Source organism: Rhineura floridana, chromosome 2 (assembly GCF_030035675.1).
Source record: "Rhineura floridana isolate rRhiFlo1 chromosome 2, rRhiFlo1.hap2, whole genome shotgun sequence".
Taxonomy (NCBI): domain Eukaryota; kingdom Metazoa; phylum Chordata; class Lepidosauria; order Squamata; family Rhineuridae; genus Rhineura; species Rhineura floridana.
Genome location: NC_084481.1, coordinates 4,719,742 through 4,734,878, shown reverse-complemented (window position 1 = coordinate 4,734,878; position 15,137 = coordinate 4,719,742). Strand labels below are relative to the sequence as shown.

General features: G+C 41.8%; 1 protein-coding gene across 1 annotated transcript in view; it reads right to left on the bottom strand.

The window, feature by feature from the left end:
* ASB18 (ankyrin repeat and SOCS box containing 18) overlaps window positions 1–15,137 on the bottom strand; it is a 46,857-nt gene that overhangs the window by 17,546 nt on the left and 14,174 nt on the right. Inside the window, 1 exon segment of the mRNA XM_061607503.1 lies at window positions 13,441–13,708. Within this exon segment, the coding sequence (XP_061463487.1) occupies window positions 13,441–13,708 (268 nt within the window).

The following is a 15,137-nucleotide window of genomic DNA, read 5'->3' as shown; positions in this document are numbered from 1 at the left end:
CCCAAAGCGATTTACAATATAACACATACAAAAATAGTTAAAACTATTGCATATATAGAAACAATTTTTAAAAACTATTATAAATATTAAAAACAGTTCAAAAGAACAACAGCGCATACATAACATCAATGCGAATCCAAGACAGATACCAACTGGGATAATGATTTTACAGGGCTTGTTGAAAGAGAAACATCTTTAGCAGGTGCCAAAAGGACGACAGAGAGGCTGCCTATCTGATATGCAATGGGAGTTCCAAAAGGTAGGTGGCGCCACACTAAAGGCCCGGTTCTGACATCATGTGGAACAGACCACCTAACAGGATGGTATCTGCAGGATGCCCTCTCCTGTAGAACACAGTGCTCAGATGGATTTGTAGGGGATGAGGTGTTCTTTTAAGTGTCTTGGTCCCAAGCTGTGTAGGGCTTTGTACACCAGTACCAACACCTTGAACCTAGCCCGGTAACTAATTGGCAGCCAATGAAATTTTTCAGCAGTTGCATAATACTGCATTTTGCACTAGCTGCAGCTTCCAGGTCAGCCTGAGGGGCAGTCCCACATAGCATGCATTGCTGTACTCAGGGTGGGCACCAGCCTGCCACCCCCCATGTGTGCCTGCACACTCGTGTGCCCACACACTTCAATATGTTCCAGTTGTGCCACCTCATGTGTCAGCTTGGGTGATGGCAAGCATGCACATTAATGCACAAGGTGAAGCAACTTGGAGTATTTAAACACCTGCTGGCTGCACATGCATGCAAGGGGGGAGGATGATGGCTGGGAGAGTAGAGCTCCTGCTCCTCAATGCGTGCCACCTCCTGCCATAGCCCACAACTCAATGCTGGCAAGGATTGCAGAGCGAGAGCTCCACCCTCCCAGCAACAGGAGCCCTCGGCTAGTGGCAGGAGCCCTTGGTCAGCCCCGGGGCCCTTGGCCAGTGCCCGACATGACTACCCACTGCTTCTGGGCCTGGCAGTAATACATTTGTGGGGAGAGAGGGAAGAGATAAACTTTGCCTTCCTGCATGTTTCCTTCACAGAGAGAATTGAACTCTGGTAATTACTGAAGGAAAAACAAGCTGTGTAAGTGCTGCTAAGTGCGTGCCTAAATTTGGCCCTGAAGACACAATGTGTTCACAGGTGCTTTGAGCTAAGAAACACACAACTTCCCAGTAACATGAGGATAATAATGCTGATCTACAGGCTTATTGAAAGGACTACAACAACAGTTAAACTGATCTTTTTTATTTGGGCCTTTTGCACATAGCTGAAGGGGAGTTCCACTATAGGCTGCCTGCTTTATTATATTTTACTGCTGAACTGTTAGTATCGTATATTGGTTTTATTTGTTTGGTTATAGTTAGCTACCCTGGGCTTCTTTTGGAGGACGGGCAGGATATAAGAAATAATAATAATATTTCTGTGCAATGCTTCAAATTCTCATCTGCACCAATCCAGTAAAGATTTAGGCTTACACCAGCAGAAATCAATCGGCTTACATGCACCTGTCTACTGAATGATGACCAAAAATCTGTTTTTATGATGTTTTAAAATGTTTTTAGTGTTTTGTTCGCCACCCTGGGCTCCTGCTGGGAGGAATGGCGGGTTACAAATTAAATAATAAAATAAAATAAATAAAAAGCATATTAGTACTAGTAATAATTGGCATCTCAGTGTTACTTTTTATTGATTTTTTCCCCCTTGAGCACCAACATTTCCAATCTCATTGGTTCAGCAGAGACCATCTGTTTGTCAGATGCAATACAGAAATGTCCTTCTGGATATCAGGAGCGACCAGTCTTTATATTAGCAAGGCTGCTGTGCATAGAGATGGCAAAGACTTTATATCAAATAACGGCTGCTGCATGGTCATATTAAGCTGTTGCAAAAATAACTGACTGTCTACTACAACAGGGGTTCCCACACTGTGGTCTGCGGACCACCAGTGGGCCACAAACTTCATTCAGGTGGTCCATGTTTGTGGATGTGTGGTTGAAGATGGATCGGACACATCCATCACATTCAATATGCATATTGATTTTAATTGTATTTTTATTGCTTAATTTACTTCTTATAGTATATTATAATAATAATTATAATAATATTTTATTTTTAGGCCGCCTATCTGGCTGAATAAACAGCCACTCTAGGCGGCGTACATAATTAAAATTTAAAATACACATATAAATACAATCATAACATGTTCAATTTACCCACATCTATACACTGTAGAATTAAAATTAACTAGGGATTATTAGTTACAATTTGAATACTATGGAATTCAACCACCTGATATTTTATGACAAGGTGATAAAGAAATACTTTTATAGATACATAAAAACTATATATAAGCAATAGAAGAAACAATTTGAATACAAGTCAAAATCCTACAGCATTTTGCATAGCACATTATAATTGCTACAACAGGCAGAAAAACAATGAAGTGGTCCACCAAGATCCTCAGCAATTGTCAAGTGGTCCATGGGTGAAAAAATGTACCACTGTACAACCACACTTTAGCATTTTAATAGAGAGACATCCGCCAGAGCGCTACGTTGAACACTTACATAGAGGATCCAGGTTTCAATCCTTCAGGTTTTTGTTTCTGTTTCTGCAAGGGCTTTGTGTTTTTAGCCTTCTCTGCAAATGAAGGAGATACTGAAAGGCAAAGCTCTTTACTAAAATGTCAACAAGTGATGACGCCTAGAATGCTCCATCAAAATGACTCTGTCTCCTGACCCTCCGCATATACGATCAAGGAGTCAAAGCAGCTCTGTACTTTCTCATTGTTACCAGAAGAAATAAATGCTCTATAACCGCACGATACATGACCTGGGCTGCTGTGAAAAACCGTGCAGAGCTGCTGCTGCACATGAGTGAGGAAGCATTACAAATTAGTTGCGAGCTGGACTTCCGGGAAGGGTGACTTAGCCTGTGCCTGCTTTTGAGACGGGCTCCTGCCTCAAAAGAAGCTTATTCAGATATATCAGTCAGTTTTTTCTTTTTTTTTTGACTGATTAAACTTCTCCCGGGTAGGGAGAAACGAAGAGATTAACCTCAAAGCCTATTTTTGTTGGGACGACCAGATCTCATTAATTTATGGGACGAGGTCCAGCCGACGAAGGTGGGACGGATTTTTAACAGCAAGCTCTATCTGATAAAGCGAACGTTCACCTTATCTTCTAAGAGAGAACGCACTAACAGGCAAGCACCCTTCTTTCTATATTTTTCTTTTACTTGACTTAAATTGTTGCTGTTTAAAAGAGATTTGCCAGATTGATCGGTTTTTGACATCTCACTGGGGAGCCATAACTTCTCTCTGCTACTCACTAATTAATAGCTTATCTCTGTTTTTGTTGCAAAAAGCTGTCCTGGATTTGCATTCTAAAGATATACACAGAAGAGGGATTTCTATTCCAGATTTTTATTTTGAAGAATATTATATTGTCTGAGACTACTCTCTTTTTGGTCTATTTTATTTTGACGAATCTGTTTCCTGACAACCGCCATTAATTGTTTCGATCCTGGGAACTGCATTTTGTTTACTTAAGCATGGAGAGATAAGGCTGTCTGCTCTGTTTATACTGTGATGTCACCAAGTTTGGAGTATTAACCCAATTGTTGCTGAAATAAGAAGTGGTTTTCCTATATTTTTCTTTTAAAATGGCAATTAAGAAAGTGGCTGAAAATCTGGAAATAACTATGTTTCAGAAAATAATGGATGAGATTGAGATAATGAAAATTGAATTGAGTAAAATGAAGCAGGAGATTAAAGATATAAGGGTCCCTGTGAGAGAGGTGACCCTGGAAGGGGTCCCTGTGAGAGAGGAGACCCCAGAGATTGGAACAGGGGTCCCTGTGAGAGAGGTGACCCTGGAGACTGGAATAGGGGTCCCTGTGAGAGAGGAGATCCCGGAGATTGGAACCAACGTGGAACAGGAACAAGATTTGGAGTCTATGGACTTTAGAAATAAAATCTATTGTTTGGAACTCAATGTTATCTCTGAAGAAATGAATGAAGATTCTAGAGATAAAGTTATCAATGGCATGGATAATCTTCTGGACTGGAATGATGTGATGGAGCCCAATATAGAGAAAATCTATGGAATTAACTGCAGCCATGTGACAATGGAAAAACTTTTAAGAGATGACCCAGTGTATTTTGAAAAAAAGAACAGAGATATGATTTTACAGCAGTATTTCAGCAACCTATTCAGAATGGATGGCAAGAAAATATTTGGGATAGAGGTAATCCCCATCAGACTCTTACTATATGACTATGGCTTTGACAGCAAGATTATTATGGAATACTGATAATGGAAGATTGGATATTGAAATTACTGGACTTAACAAGACTACTGAAGATGGAAGATGGAAAATGGAACTAATAGAGATAATAGAACAATGGCTACTGAAATTATTGAACCTAACAGATTCTGATGTGATGGATTAATTGAAATGTTTATTTTGACTATGGTTATGACAATAAGATTATCATAATTAGTAATGAGATGGATTAATCGATATGCTTATCTGGAAAAAAAAATTGATAGATATATTTCTTAAAGAATTGAAACCTCTCTTTGACTTTTTGTGGAAAGAATAAAGTAATGTTTATGAGATTTGATGATTAAGTAAGATAACTACTGGAGGAAAGTGATTTTATAATATGACTTAAGAGACAGGATTGTTATATATTATAGACTTATAACTGATTTGATCTTTGACAAATGGGAAGTCAATATTTTACTCTTTATTTTTTATTTTTGTTTTTTTTTTTTCTTTTTTTCTTTTTGTTTAACTATTTTTGATTTTGTTTTTTGTCTTTGAATGTTTTATGATTTTGTCTTGTATGTTTTATGAAAATCTGAATAAAAATTATTGAAAAAAAAAAAAAAAAAACAAATTAGTTGCGAGCTGTTTCAACTGAGGGCTCAGGGAATCCTTGCGCAGACCTTACCTTAGATTCAGAATGGCAGCATGTTGGCGGGCAAAGGCCTGCAAACTGCAGCAGAGTCATACCTACAAGCTCTCCCACTGAAAAGATTCATTTCTCTACAATTGTAATGAATGGCCAGTATGAGTGGGAAGGGCACATAGATCAGTGATAGGAGAGCACATGCAGGTTCACTCCCAGGCATCTCCAATAAATAATCACAAGCGGGAAAGGCTTCTGCCAGAGGTGTGCCATTGGCAATGACATTAGACAAGGCTGGGGAAATGAACCAGCAGTCTGACTCAGTGTAAAGTGGCGTTTAGGAGGTCAGAGCTGCTTGAAAATAGCTTGAGTTAGGATCGTTTTAGTGTAGATCGAGTTTTACATGATAAGGGAATAAAAGTTGTTATCATTTCCAGAATTCCTTTTCCTTTGATTACTTTTATGCTCGAGTCCCTACTTAGTCCGTCACTCTATAGGAGCCTTCCCCAACTTGGTGCCCACCAGATGTTTTGGACGACAACTGCCATGAGCCCCAGCCGGCACGGCTGTTGTGGAACGATGCTCTACAGATTAAAACATGGGGGCAAATATAACCTTTGTGGCAATGCTTCATTCCTTTTATCAATACAAAAAGCTGCTTCTGGAGGAGTAATTGGGGTCAGAGAAGTGCCAGGTGAGAAGGGGTTGCTTCACTCCTTTCCTGCCTTTTGTTTCTGTGCAGGAGCATTTGGAACAATGTAGGTGGGGGCACTGGGGGACAATTTGGAGCAGAGAATCAGTGGGCAAGGAATCCTTCTCCCTCCTCAGGTAGCATTTCCGGATTAAAAAGGGCCATTGTGGGAGTCTCACATGTAATGCAGAGGTGGGGGAGCAGGGCTGGTCTGTGCCAAAGGCAGAAGTGGGTGTGGCAAGAGTGGGCAAACCACTCTCACCTGCAGGCACTTGACACTATATGACACCCTGTGTGGAAAAGGGACACCCGAGAGCTCCTGACAGAATGCGATCCCTGCTGAAAGCAGGGCAACAGCGACAGACTGCAAATTCAAACTGCCAAATTCAGTTGGCAGCTGCAAAAGAACCATTGGGAGCACCCTCTAAGCCACAGATTGTGCTCCCATTTGTTCCTTTGCAGCTGGGGCTTTACCTTCCCCACACCTGATGTCATAGGACATCAAGTGACAGACGGGTGGGTGTGGCTTGCCTGAAACAGCCTTTCAGGCCAAATGGAGAGGCTTGGTGTGCCAAATTAGACTCATGGGCCAGAGGTTCCCCACTACTGGTTAGCTAGGTGCTTATAGTGGCAGCCGTGGAAATTTGAGACCCTGTCCTGTTCTTTGTAGATGACCAAAGGCATCCTTTCCACTGCTGCATTACTTGTGTGCCAAGTCCAGATGATGGTGACAGGTATAGAGGTGCTGAATGTTCTGCAATTGCCTCCCTTTGGAGACATGCCAAAGGCTGAGCATCAGAGAAATTACTTCCTTGCTGGTGCTTCAGATTAGCTGATGTGGAGAGGTTTCTGCTTATAGTACTTTACATTTAATGGAGTTTTGCTTTAGCCCTACTCAGGAGCTCTGGAAATCTAGAAATACAGTCATGAAATACAACGCATTCTGGAGATCCAGAAATCAACGCATCGCATTACATCCAGAAATGCAATAGATCTGCCCTGTCTTCATTGCCCTCCAGGAGATGGTGATGCCTGTACATCACAGGCCAGCTGTACTAATCACTCAGAACAACTCCTTGTACAAGCACTTTGTGGCAAACCATCACCGAATCTTACATCACTTGCCACAGAGCAGTTCCCGAGTGTCGAAATGTAAGGCTCAGCATTATAGTGTGCCAACACAACAAAAGGTTGTGAGAGGTATTCATCATACCACTTAAGGATTAAAAGCAATGATTATTTCAGGTTTACTTATAAAGCACATGACCTACTTGCACAGGCTTCTCAACCCACTTGCAGGTGGGAAACACAACACTGGGAAAATAAGTAGGAGCAGACTCCCCTCTAGGGGTGGGGAAGATAAACGCACTTGTCCCTGCACCCCCCCTGCCCAATCACACGTCATATTTTTAGTTTTCCAGAATCTCTGCATTGCACTTGTATCTCCTATAAATGCAAAAGCGGCATTAAACTGAGTCCTCAGGAATGGGAGATCTATAAAAGAAATTAAATGCTTTTAAAATTTGCAATTCTAATTTTAGGGTTTGCTTCTTGTGACAAACACCCACAGGTAATTTATTCATTGTTTCATTGTGACGTGCTATGGTGGAGTAACTCTTCAATTCATTAATTTATCATGTTAATATGCAGAGCTCTAACATCAATGGCTAATATAGGAAATACCTATCAACCTATCGATTTGACAAATACAAAGAGAGATGAAAGACCTGAAGCTACACATTTGTGAATTAACTAAAAGGGGCAGAGAAACACTTTCTGAAGGGTTTGTGTGAACTTCTTATATAAAATAAAATTGGGAAAGGTTACAAATTGGGATAAAAGTTACACATTATATGTAAATTTAATTGGTTTTTATCTTGTCTAGGTGTACGTAAAAATCCCTGCCTAAATAGAGATGAGGCAATTCAGTACTTCTGAGCCAGGGATGGCACTGTGGAAAGTGAGGGTTGTTTTTTTTTTGCATGGGGCCCCTTTGTTTCAAGAATCAGGTTAGCACATAACTAGCTAGTTATGTTAGTAAGTACTTTGTTAGTAAGAGGATTATTACAATCCCCAAGCTACTGTAGAAGTCTCCCAGTCCCCTGTTGCCAATTATATACTCATGCAGGCATTAGAGAGGCAGATTCTAGTAAAGAAATGCCCCCCCCCAGTTTCTCCCATATCTTTTTCTGTTAGTGGAGTAAAAATGGCACTTTATCAGAAATCAGTGAATTTGCTTGTGCAACATTTTCTTTGTATGAGTGCACTACTATTTTGCAACCAGCCATTTGGTGATGGGTGGGTTATATGTACAATCAAACAATCAATGCATACAGAGAGAGAGAGAGAGAGAGAGAGACTGGCTAAAATCTATTCCAGATTTAAGACTCCTGTTGCACAAGTTGTGGAGTGGTCTGATGGATATACAGAACACATCAATTTCTCCACAGTATAGGGCAGAGGGTTCCTGTGAATGCCTCATTCCTAAACACATTTACCTGGAAAGAAGTTCTAATCATGTCAGTAGAATTTATTTCTGACCAGGTAAGCACAGGATTTGAAACATTTCGAAAGCATTGTCTAAGACAGTAGGATCTGACAAAGCTTTGAACAATGCTGTGAGACACTTTATGTCTTCACAATATTATTTTACATCCATTGCTTAAAATACCTTCTGACAAACAGAAGAGGCTTAGAGATAAAACAGTCCACAACAATGGTTTTAGTGCAAGTAAATTAATGTGATAAGCTAGTCTAAATGAATCAAAATGACTGCTGCTCTGCTATGAGATGTTGACATTGCTGCTGATGAAATGCTTGACACAGTCACACAGCAAGGTCAAATCTACCAGTTAGTGGAAAGAGAGCTGGCAACAAAGCCACTCCAAGGAGGCTTCCCAACCCTCTTACCTTACTCAGGAATATGGGCTGAGGAAGAGGTGTTGTTGACATATTCCACTCACTACAGTGTAAGTTTAATGACAGAAATATAAGAGATTACATGTTACCTTTTAAGATAATTTGAAGCAGGACAAGTTGCAAGCTTTCAAATTCCATAAAGCTCAGCTTCAAGCCGAAATGAAGATGACATAATGACACCAATCTTGTGGACAAAACAAGGCGAAAGAAAATGACTATATGAATATTTGCATTAGTAATTTTTTCAGATAGGCCTTTATCAATTGCAACAAATGGTAACAAGATGACAAACTGCCAAACCATCACAGACTGCCATGTTGTTTAGGAAGCTCACACTTCTGTTTAGGCAATTGTTTTAGGAACCTGGCGTAACCAATGGTTGCTGTTGAAATAGAAGCAAACTAGTACTTAGAGCAGAACCAGATATAATTATGTCTTAGAGGACTCGAGGGTTCTGTAGTGGAGGAGGTCTGTGTATACCCACCCTGATTTAGGGGAGGGTAAAGGGGAATGTTTTTTTTTTGATCCTGTGAGAAGAGTTCCCCTTTCAGTTCGACTTTACAGAAAACACTTTCATCTGCATTTTACATATGCTGTGGGAGTATAATTTCTTGGAAAGGCGTATACTTCAAGTACTTGCTACAGTATATGTCCTCAATATTGGCCGCTGAGATAACGTAAAGCTACAAGTTTACCTACTATAAAAGCGCATTATTCCAGAAGCATATAATGGACACCACTGTACCCGTTTGTGCTTCAAGAGAGCTTTCTGTGCCTCTTGGCCTCTTTCTTTACATGCTGCCAGACACTGTCACACGACAGCCCTAAAAGGTCCAGCCCTGCGTCCACCTCTTGAACCTCTTTTCTGCTGTTCCAGGTAATTAACCGAGAGGTGGTGATAAAAAAGGAAGCCTAGAGGCAAATATACTGCCTTGGATGCTGAGCTCCCTGGAGGCTCTGCAGGGTGCCTCCTGAACAGCAAGGGGCTCCGGCTTTATCTTAAGTAACCAACCTTATTAAGTTAAAAATAGCCCTGAAAACAGACGTGGGTGGAATGCACTAATATGGCTGGCAGGAGAGCATAGGGTGGGAGGAAGGAATTGTTTACTGGAACGTTTCCTCCGTTTGGGCTATTCCTAGACAGTTATGGATATAAGAGATCTGGTCGAGGGTCTTGGGTTTGTTTCTTTTCATTACTGTACACATAGTATAGTAGGAATGCAGTCAGCTCTCTCTATGTGTGGGATTCAGGCATAGAGGATTACCTGTGCACAGTCTCCCTAACCCTCCGGGCTGGGTTCAGTAGAGAACCCTGGTGCTGCCTTCTCTACAGTATTGGGTGCCCTGCAGAGGAGTCTTGTCAATACATTCGTGAAGTTACCTTACTCAAGTGTCGAGCCTGAATTCAATCATCAAGGCTCAACAGACAACAGCACACCGGTCAAAGAATCAGAATAAGGCGATGTGAGGATCATCTTCAGGAATGCTTTCTTGGAGAGATTTAAATAACCTGTTAAGGGTGTATAAGTGCCCAGCTGCAATGACGTGTGGTGAATTCGCTATTCCCTTCTGCCTTTGACTATTAAACCAATTGCAGCAATTCTGGCCCCAATAGCCTCACCTGTCCAACCCCCAGGCTCACAACTATGCACCAACCCTCCCCCCTAGAACATTCAGTCCCATGATTCCTTGCTTGCAGTCGGGACTGGGATCACCCAGAAATAGATTTATCACCTCATCTGCTGTTTGTGAGAAGTATACTGTGGACTACAGGTTACAACCTGGGTTCGTTAAAACAAAACAACAAAACCTCATCCCTGGTGATATTTCCTGGACTTTACATGGCCATTTGAATGGTTTATCATGTCTCACAGTGAAACTGTCGCAAACTAGGGAAATGTCTTTTGTATGCACAACTATATGTTCAGCGTAACTACAGGCAACTTAATATACAAATATTCCATTGTGGCATAGGCACTATTTATCTAGCTGGATTTTAGCCCACTCCATTGAAAGGTCAGGATGGATAATTAAAGTCAAACTTGCAGTCTGATTGTATGCATGTTTGCTGGGAAGTAAGTCTCATTGAATTCAATGGGTCTTACTTTCTAGTAAGCCACACTTTATTTCCGCCATACGTATAGAAACAGTGTCGTAATTTGTTCTGCAAGACAAATATATGAAAATTGAGCTTTCCTTGCTTATATTAATTAGGAGTGGGAGTTGAGCATTTCAAGGAGTTCCTTGCTATACTGAGATTCTGCAGCAATTCAAGCAAGGCACCGCCTCTTGACATGTACGCATCAGCATTGTTCATTCAAGAAAAATGCCCCCCTTTACTTCACATTGAAGAGGTCCTACAACTGCTATTGTAGAAAAGGAGGAGGAGGAAGAGGAGGAGAAGGAGGAGGAGAATATATTTCTTCAGCAAAACAGTTTTTGGGGACAGATGGTTGGGGATGGGCAAGTTTGAATTTAGTGCAACATCAGACCCACAGTTCATCTATAATCTAGAGTGTCATTTTCAAAAGGCAGTTATCTGGATAGGACACAGTCGTTCTCGGCACATGAGATTCCTGTTCAGATTTACCTGGAATGCCACATTCATTTCAAAATACTTGCACTTACCTCCACCTGTATGAAATCAATGGGCTATTAATTTTCCTTCTGACTTTTATATTTCTGCTCTGAGCCAATGTCAGCTTCCCCAGTGTTTTGCTGAAGAATGCCCCCCCTTTCCCCTTAACTCAGAGACTTTGCACTGTATTTTATTTTTTGTCCTGTGGCATGGCCAAAGTATAGAAACAAAGAAGGGGTTCTCCTCCTCAGTTCTAGTTTCTACAAAGGTCTCTCCTTTTTCTTAATCATCCCAGCTTTAGGAGAGTGCAGTAAATTTGCAGACTCCTCTTACCCCACCTTGTTAATTATCACTACCATAAAAAGAAGGTCAAAGAGAGGAACTCTGCTAAATAGGGCGAAGTTGGCATGCATGACTCCTAAAGTGAAGAAGATAGAAATGAACTTTGCTGGAACTTTTTTTTTTTTAAGTCTTCAAAAAAGCTTCTAGATTAAAGCTCCTACATCTTTCTTTCCTTTCTTTTCTTTTCAGTTGAATTCTCATGGATGCTGAAAGTTAAAATGGTTAGAAGGAAGCCCCGATAATCTTTTTTAATATCCCAGTCACTGAGAGGCTCAAAGGTTTTAAGTCCTGCCCCCATGGTGAATCGCAGACTATATGGGAAAATAGTAGAAACCTGACACATAGGTGTTCAGGTCATTGTTACAAAGAGGAAGCAAAATAAAAAAGCTCTCTATGTAGGTCAACGACCTGCTCTTTATTGTCAGTAAAAAATTAAGGATGACCTTAAATCTGGTACTTGAAAAAAAAATCAAGGGAAAGTAGTTTCCCCTAATCAAAGAGAAAATGTTTGTCACCCAGAGCTTGACCTCCTCACTGTCTAACTTTAGCACAAGTCTCTGCTGTTGAAAAGCAGTGGTCAAATCCCAGCTGTCTGTTAACTTTTGATCCTTCCAAGTAGATGGCTTAGTTATTGTAGAGGCATCCAGTAGCGCTGCTGTAGTTAAGGGTCTGACAGCATTTCCATTATAAAGCCACAATATTCAAGGGCTTAGAGGTGGCTCAGTTCTTGCATCTGTGATATACATGGGTTATAGGGTGACAGTTCAAATGCTCCCCCCCTTCCATTTGTATAAAACATGATGTAAATCAACAAAGATGCCTTCACAATTGGACAGTCATAGGGATATGCTCAAAATTCTGCTCATATAGAATGAAAGGATTCTGCTCACCCTCCACTTTTTAAAAGCAAGACGCCAGTGCCAGACTTCTTCCAAGGCCTTCTAAGACACATGATGATGCAACAATGACAGGTGGGGTGACTACACTATAAGGAAGAACCTGACATCTAAACTTATAAATGCCTTTTGGGGAAAATACAAATAAGTGGTTTCCTTTTACCAGTTCTTCTGCTAGAAATGATGTTAGCTGCCCAAATCCATTCCATTTCTAGCACAGTATTTTAATTTGTTGTGCTTGCTAACATGTGATGTCCCAAACTCTAGTTGAGCAAAGTCATTGTCATGTTTTGGTGTTCAAAGAGATTGAAGAATGTGAAGTAACTAAGAATTTACATTTGCAGTTCTTTTGCCCTAGTGCTAAAGTGTGGGATATGCATTGGTCCTGCAGCAGAAGATAAAAAAAAAACTCCAGTTCAACCATTATATGGGCTTTGACTTAGCAGAAGGTATCTTTCAGCCAGGTGACTTTACATTTTAAGGACAAATTCGAAGTCATATTACCCACTAGTAGTTAATGGTGCAATGCATTATATATATATAATGCCCTCTGGAGCAGGCCCTTTAGTGTTGCAGCACCAGCCCTTTTGAACTCTCTCCCTTTTCATATTAGATCAGTGCCAACAGTACTAGGCTTTTGACACTTGCTCAAGATGTTTTTGTTCAGGCAGGCCTTTTCAGATGTGTGATTCAAACCTTGTACCTCCACTGTTGGAGGCAGTATGCTTCTGAACACCATTTGCTGGAAACTGTAGAAGGGGAGGAAGGTGCTGCTGCACTGAAGTCCTGCTTGTGGGCTTCCCATAAGCATCTGGTTGGCCACTGTGAGAACAGGATGCTGGACTAGATGGGCCATTGGCCTGATCCAGCAGGGCTCCTTTTCTGCTCTTGTTGTTTTCTGTTCACTGATTTTTATCTTTTGTTTTTATTTTATTTTATGGTTTGAATCTTGTATGCCACTTTGGTAATGTGAAATGATAAGCAGTCTGTAAACAATCAAACAAACATTTCATGCATAGGTCTAATACCAAGTTCTACAGGAGTTGTCAGTACGACGTTGTGGAAGGACTAGAGTCTTGCAAAGACATATTGCTCCTTACCCTAATGTGTTCTGGCTGGTGCACAGGTGCAAAGGTGCTTGACCATCATCACTCAGCAGATTGGGATTGGCCTTGTGTTCCAACAACAGTTCTGTGCAGTCGGTGTGCCCTCTCTCACAGGCCTCATGTAGGGGACACCGTCCTCCTGGGGCTGCATTGGGGTCTGCTCGCCAGAACAGCAGATGACGAAGACATGCAGTATGTCCATGGCTGGCTGAGATGCAGAGAGGGCTAGTCAGGTCCCTCTTGTATTCCAGAGACCACAGGCCTAGAGCAGGAAGGGATTGGGAGGTGGGAGGAGGGGAAAAAAGGAAGAATAAGGATGGGCTTGTGGCTCAGATTTCGAATAAGAGTCTTAGGCTTTCTAGGAACTTCCTGTTTAGATCCTTAATATTGAAATGCATTAAAGAAACAAGCAAACAGTAGCTGGGTAATGTGGAGGTGGAAGGCACTGAAACATGCATTAGAGCTAGAATGTGGGGGTAGCATTTTTGCCCTAAAGGCCACATTCACCTTTGGCTAACACTCCGAGGGCCTCATGCCAACAATGGGTGTGACACTCCATCCACTCTCTCTCTCTGACTCTCTCTTTCACACACACATCCAGCTGATCTGTGCAGAACTGAGGAGGAGGAGGAGAGTTATCACCAGTCCCTGCTCAGCAAATGATTGATCATCATGTGATAATTGAGGAGGGGCAATTGGCATCCCCATCAGGCCACCGGGCTGACTAGAAAAGCTTAAAGCTCTGCCAGTCTCAGCCCTGCATCTACTTCAGGGTTTTTCTTTTTGCCAGCATTGGGGGAGAAAAATTCTGTTGGGGGGGGGCTGGTTCAGGGATCCAGGCGAGAGGATAGCCATCCCTCCTGGTATAGAACCAACAGAAGGTGGCTATTTGCCCTTATGGCTCTGTCATTTCACATAGGCCCTGCTCTTCTTTCAAACAGCGCAGAGACCTTCTTAGCTTGACAGATTGCAGGGCCAAACCTAATTAGCTCCAGCAATAGAAGTGAATCACATGGCCTTCACACCATTTTCTGACTCCAAGTTGTGTTGTCTGCAAAGTCGACATTTGCACCACTCAGCATGGAGTTCCAACCTCCCTTCTAAGTTTCTCTTCTCTGCCATGACTGATGAATGTGATTGTGAATCTGAGTTGTCAAATAACAGCAAAGTGGTGCCTAATAAGAAGGGGAGGTTGAGGGGGGGAACATACCAGGACACAAGCCTTTTAAGCAGCACAGAGAATACGACAGTCTTGTGCATCTGGAAGGCAGATGAGCAAGACTGAAGTGCAGTCAAACCAAGAAGCCAGATGCCTCCTGGTTCTCCTGTCTGACCGTGTGTAGAGAAGGGACTGGGGAGAATTTCAGCCGAGGGAAAAGAGAGATGCAGCAGCTCTCAGTGCATCTTGCTATTGAAAAAGATCGCTGGCGCCTCACCTTCAGCCCTTTCAATGCCTTCTGCAGTTCTGCGTGTGTTGGCAAGTGTCCTTGCTGCATATGAAAGTGGCACGCTACACTTTCCCCCTCTGAAAACGTTTTTGGGATTTAAAAACACTTCATTAGCCAGTAGGAGCCAGGGTGGAAATAAAAGCAAGCAGCAATAAGAAAGAAGTCCCCAGTGAATACACATCAGTGCTCTGGATTTCGCATTGCACACAGAGATGCCTTCTTGACATGTAGGACGAATCGATA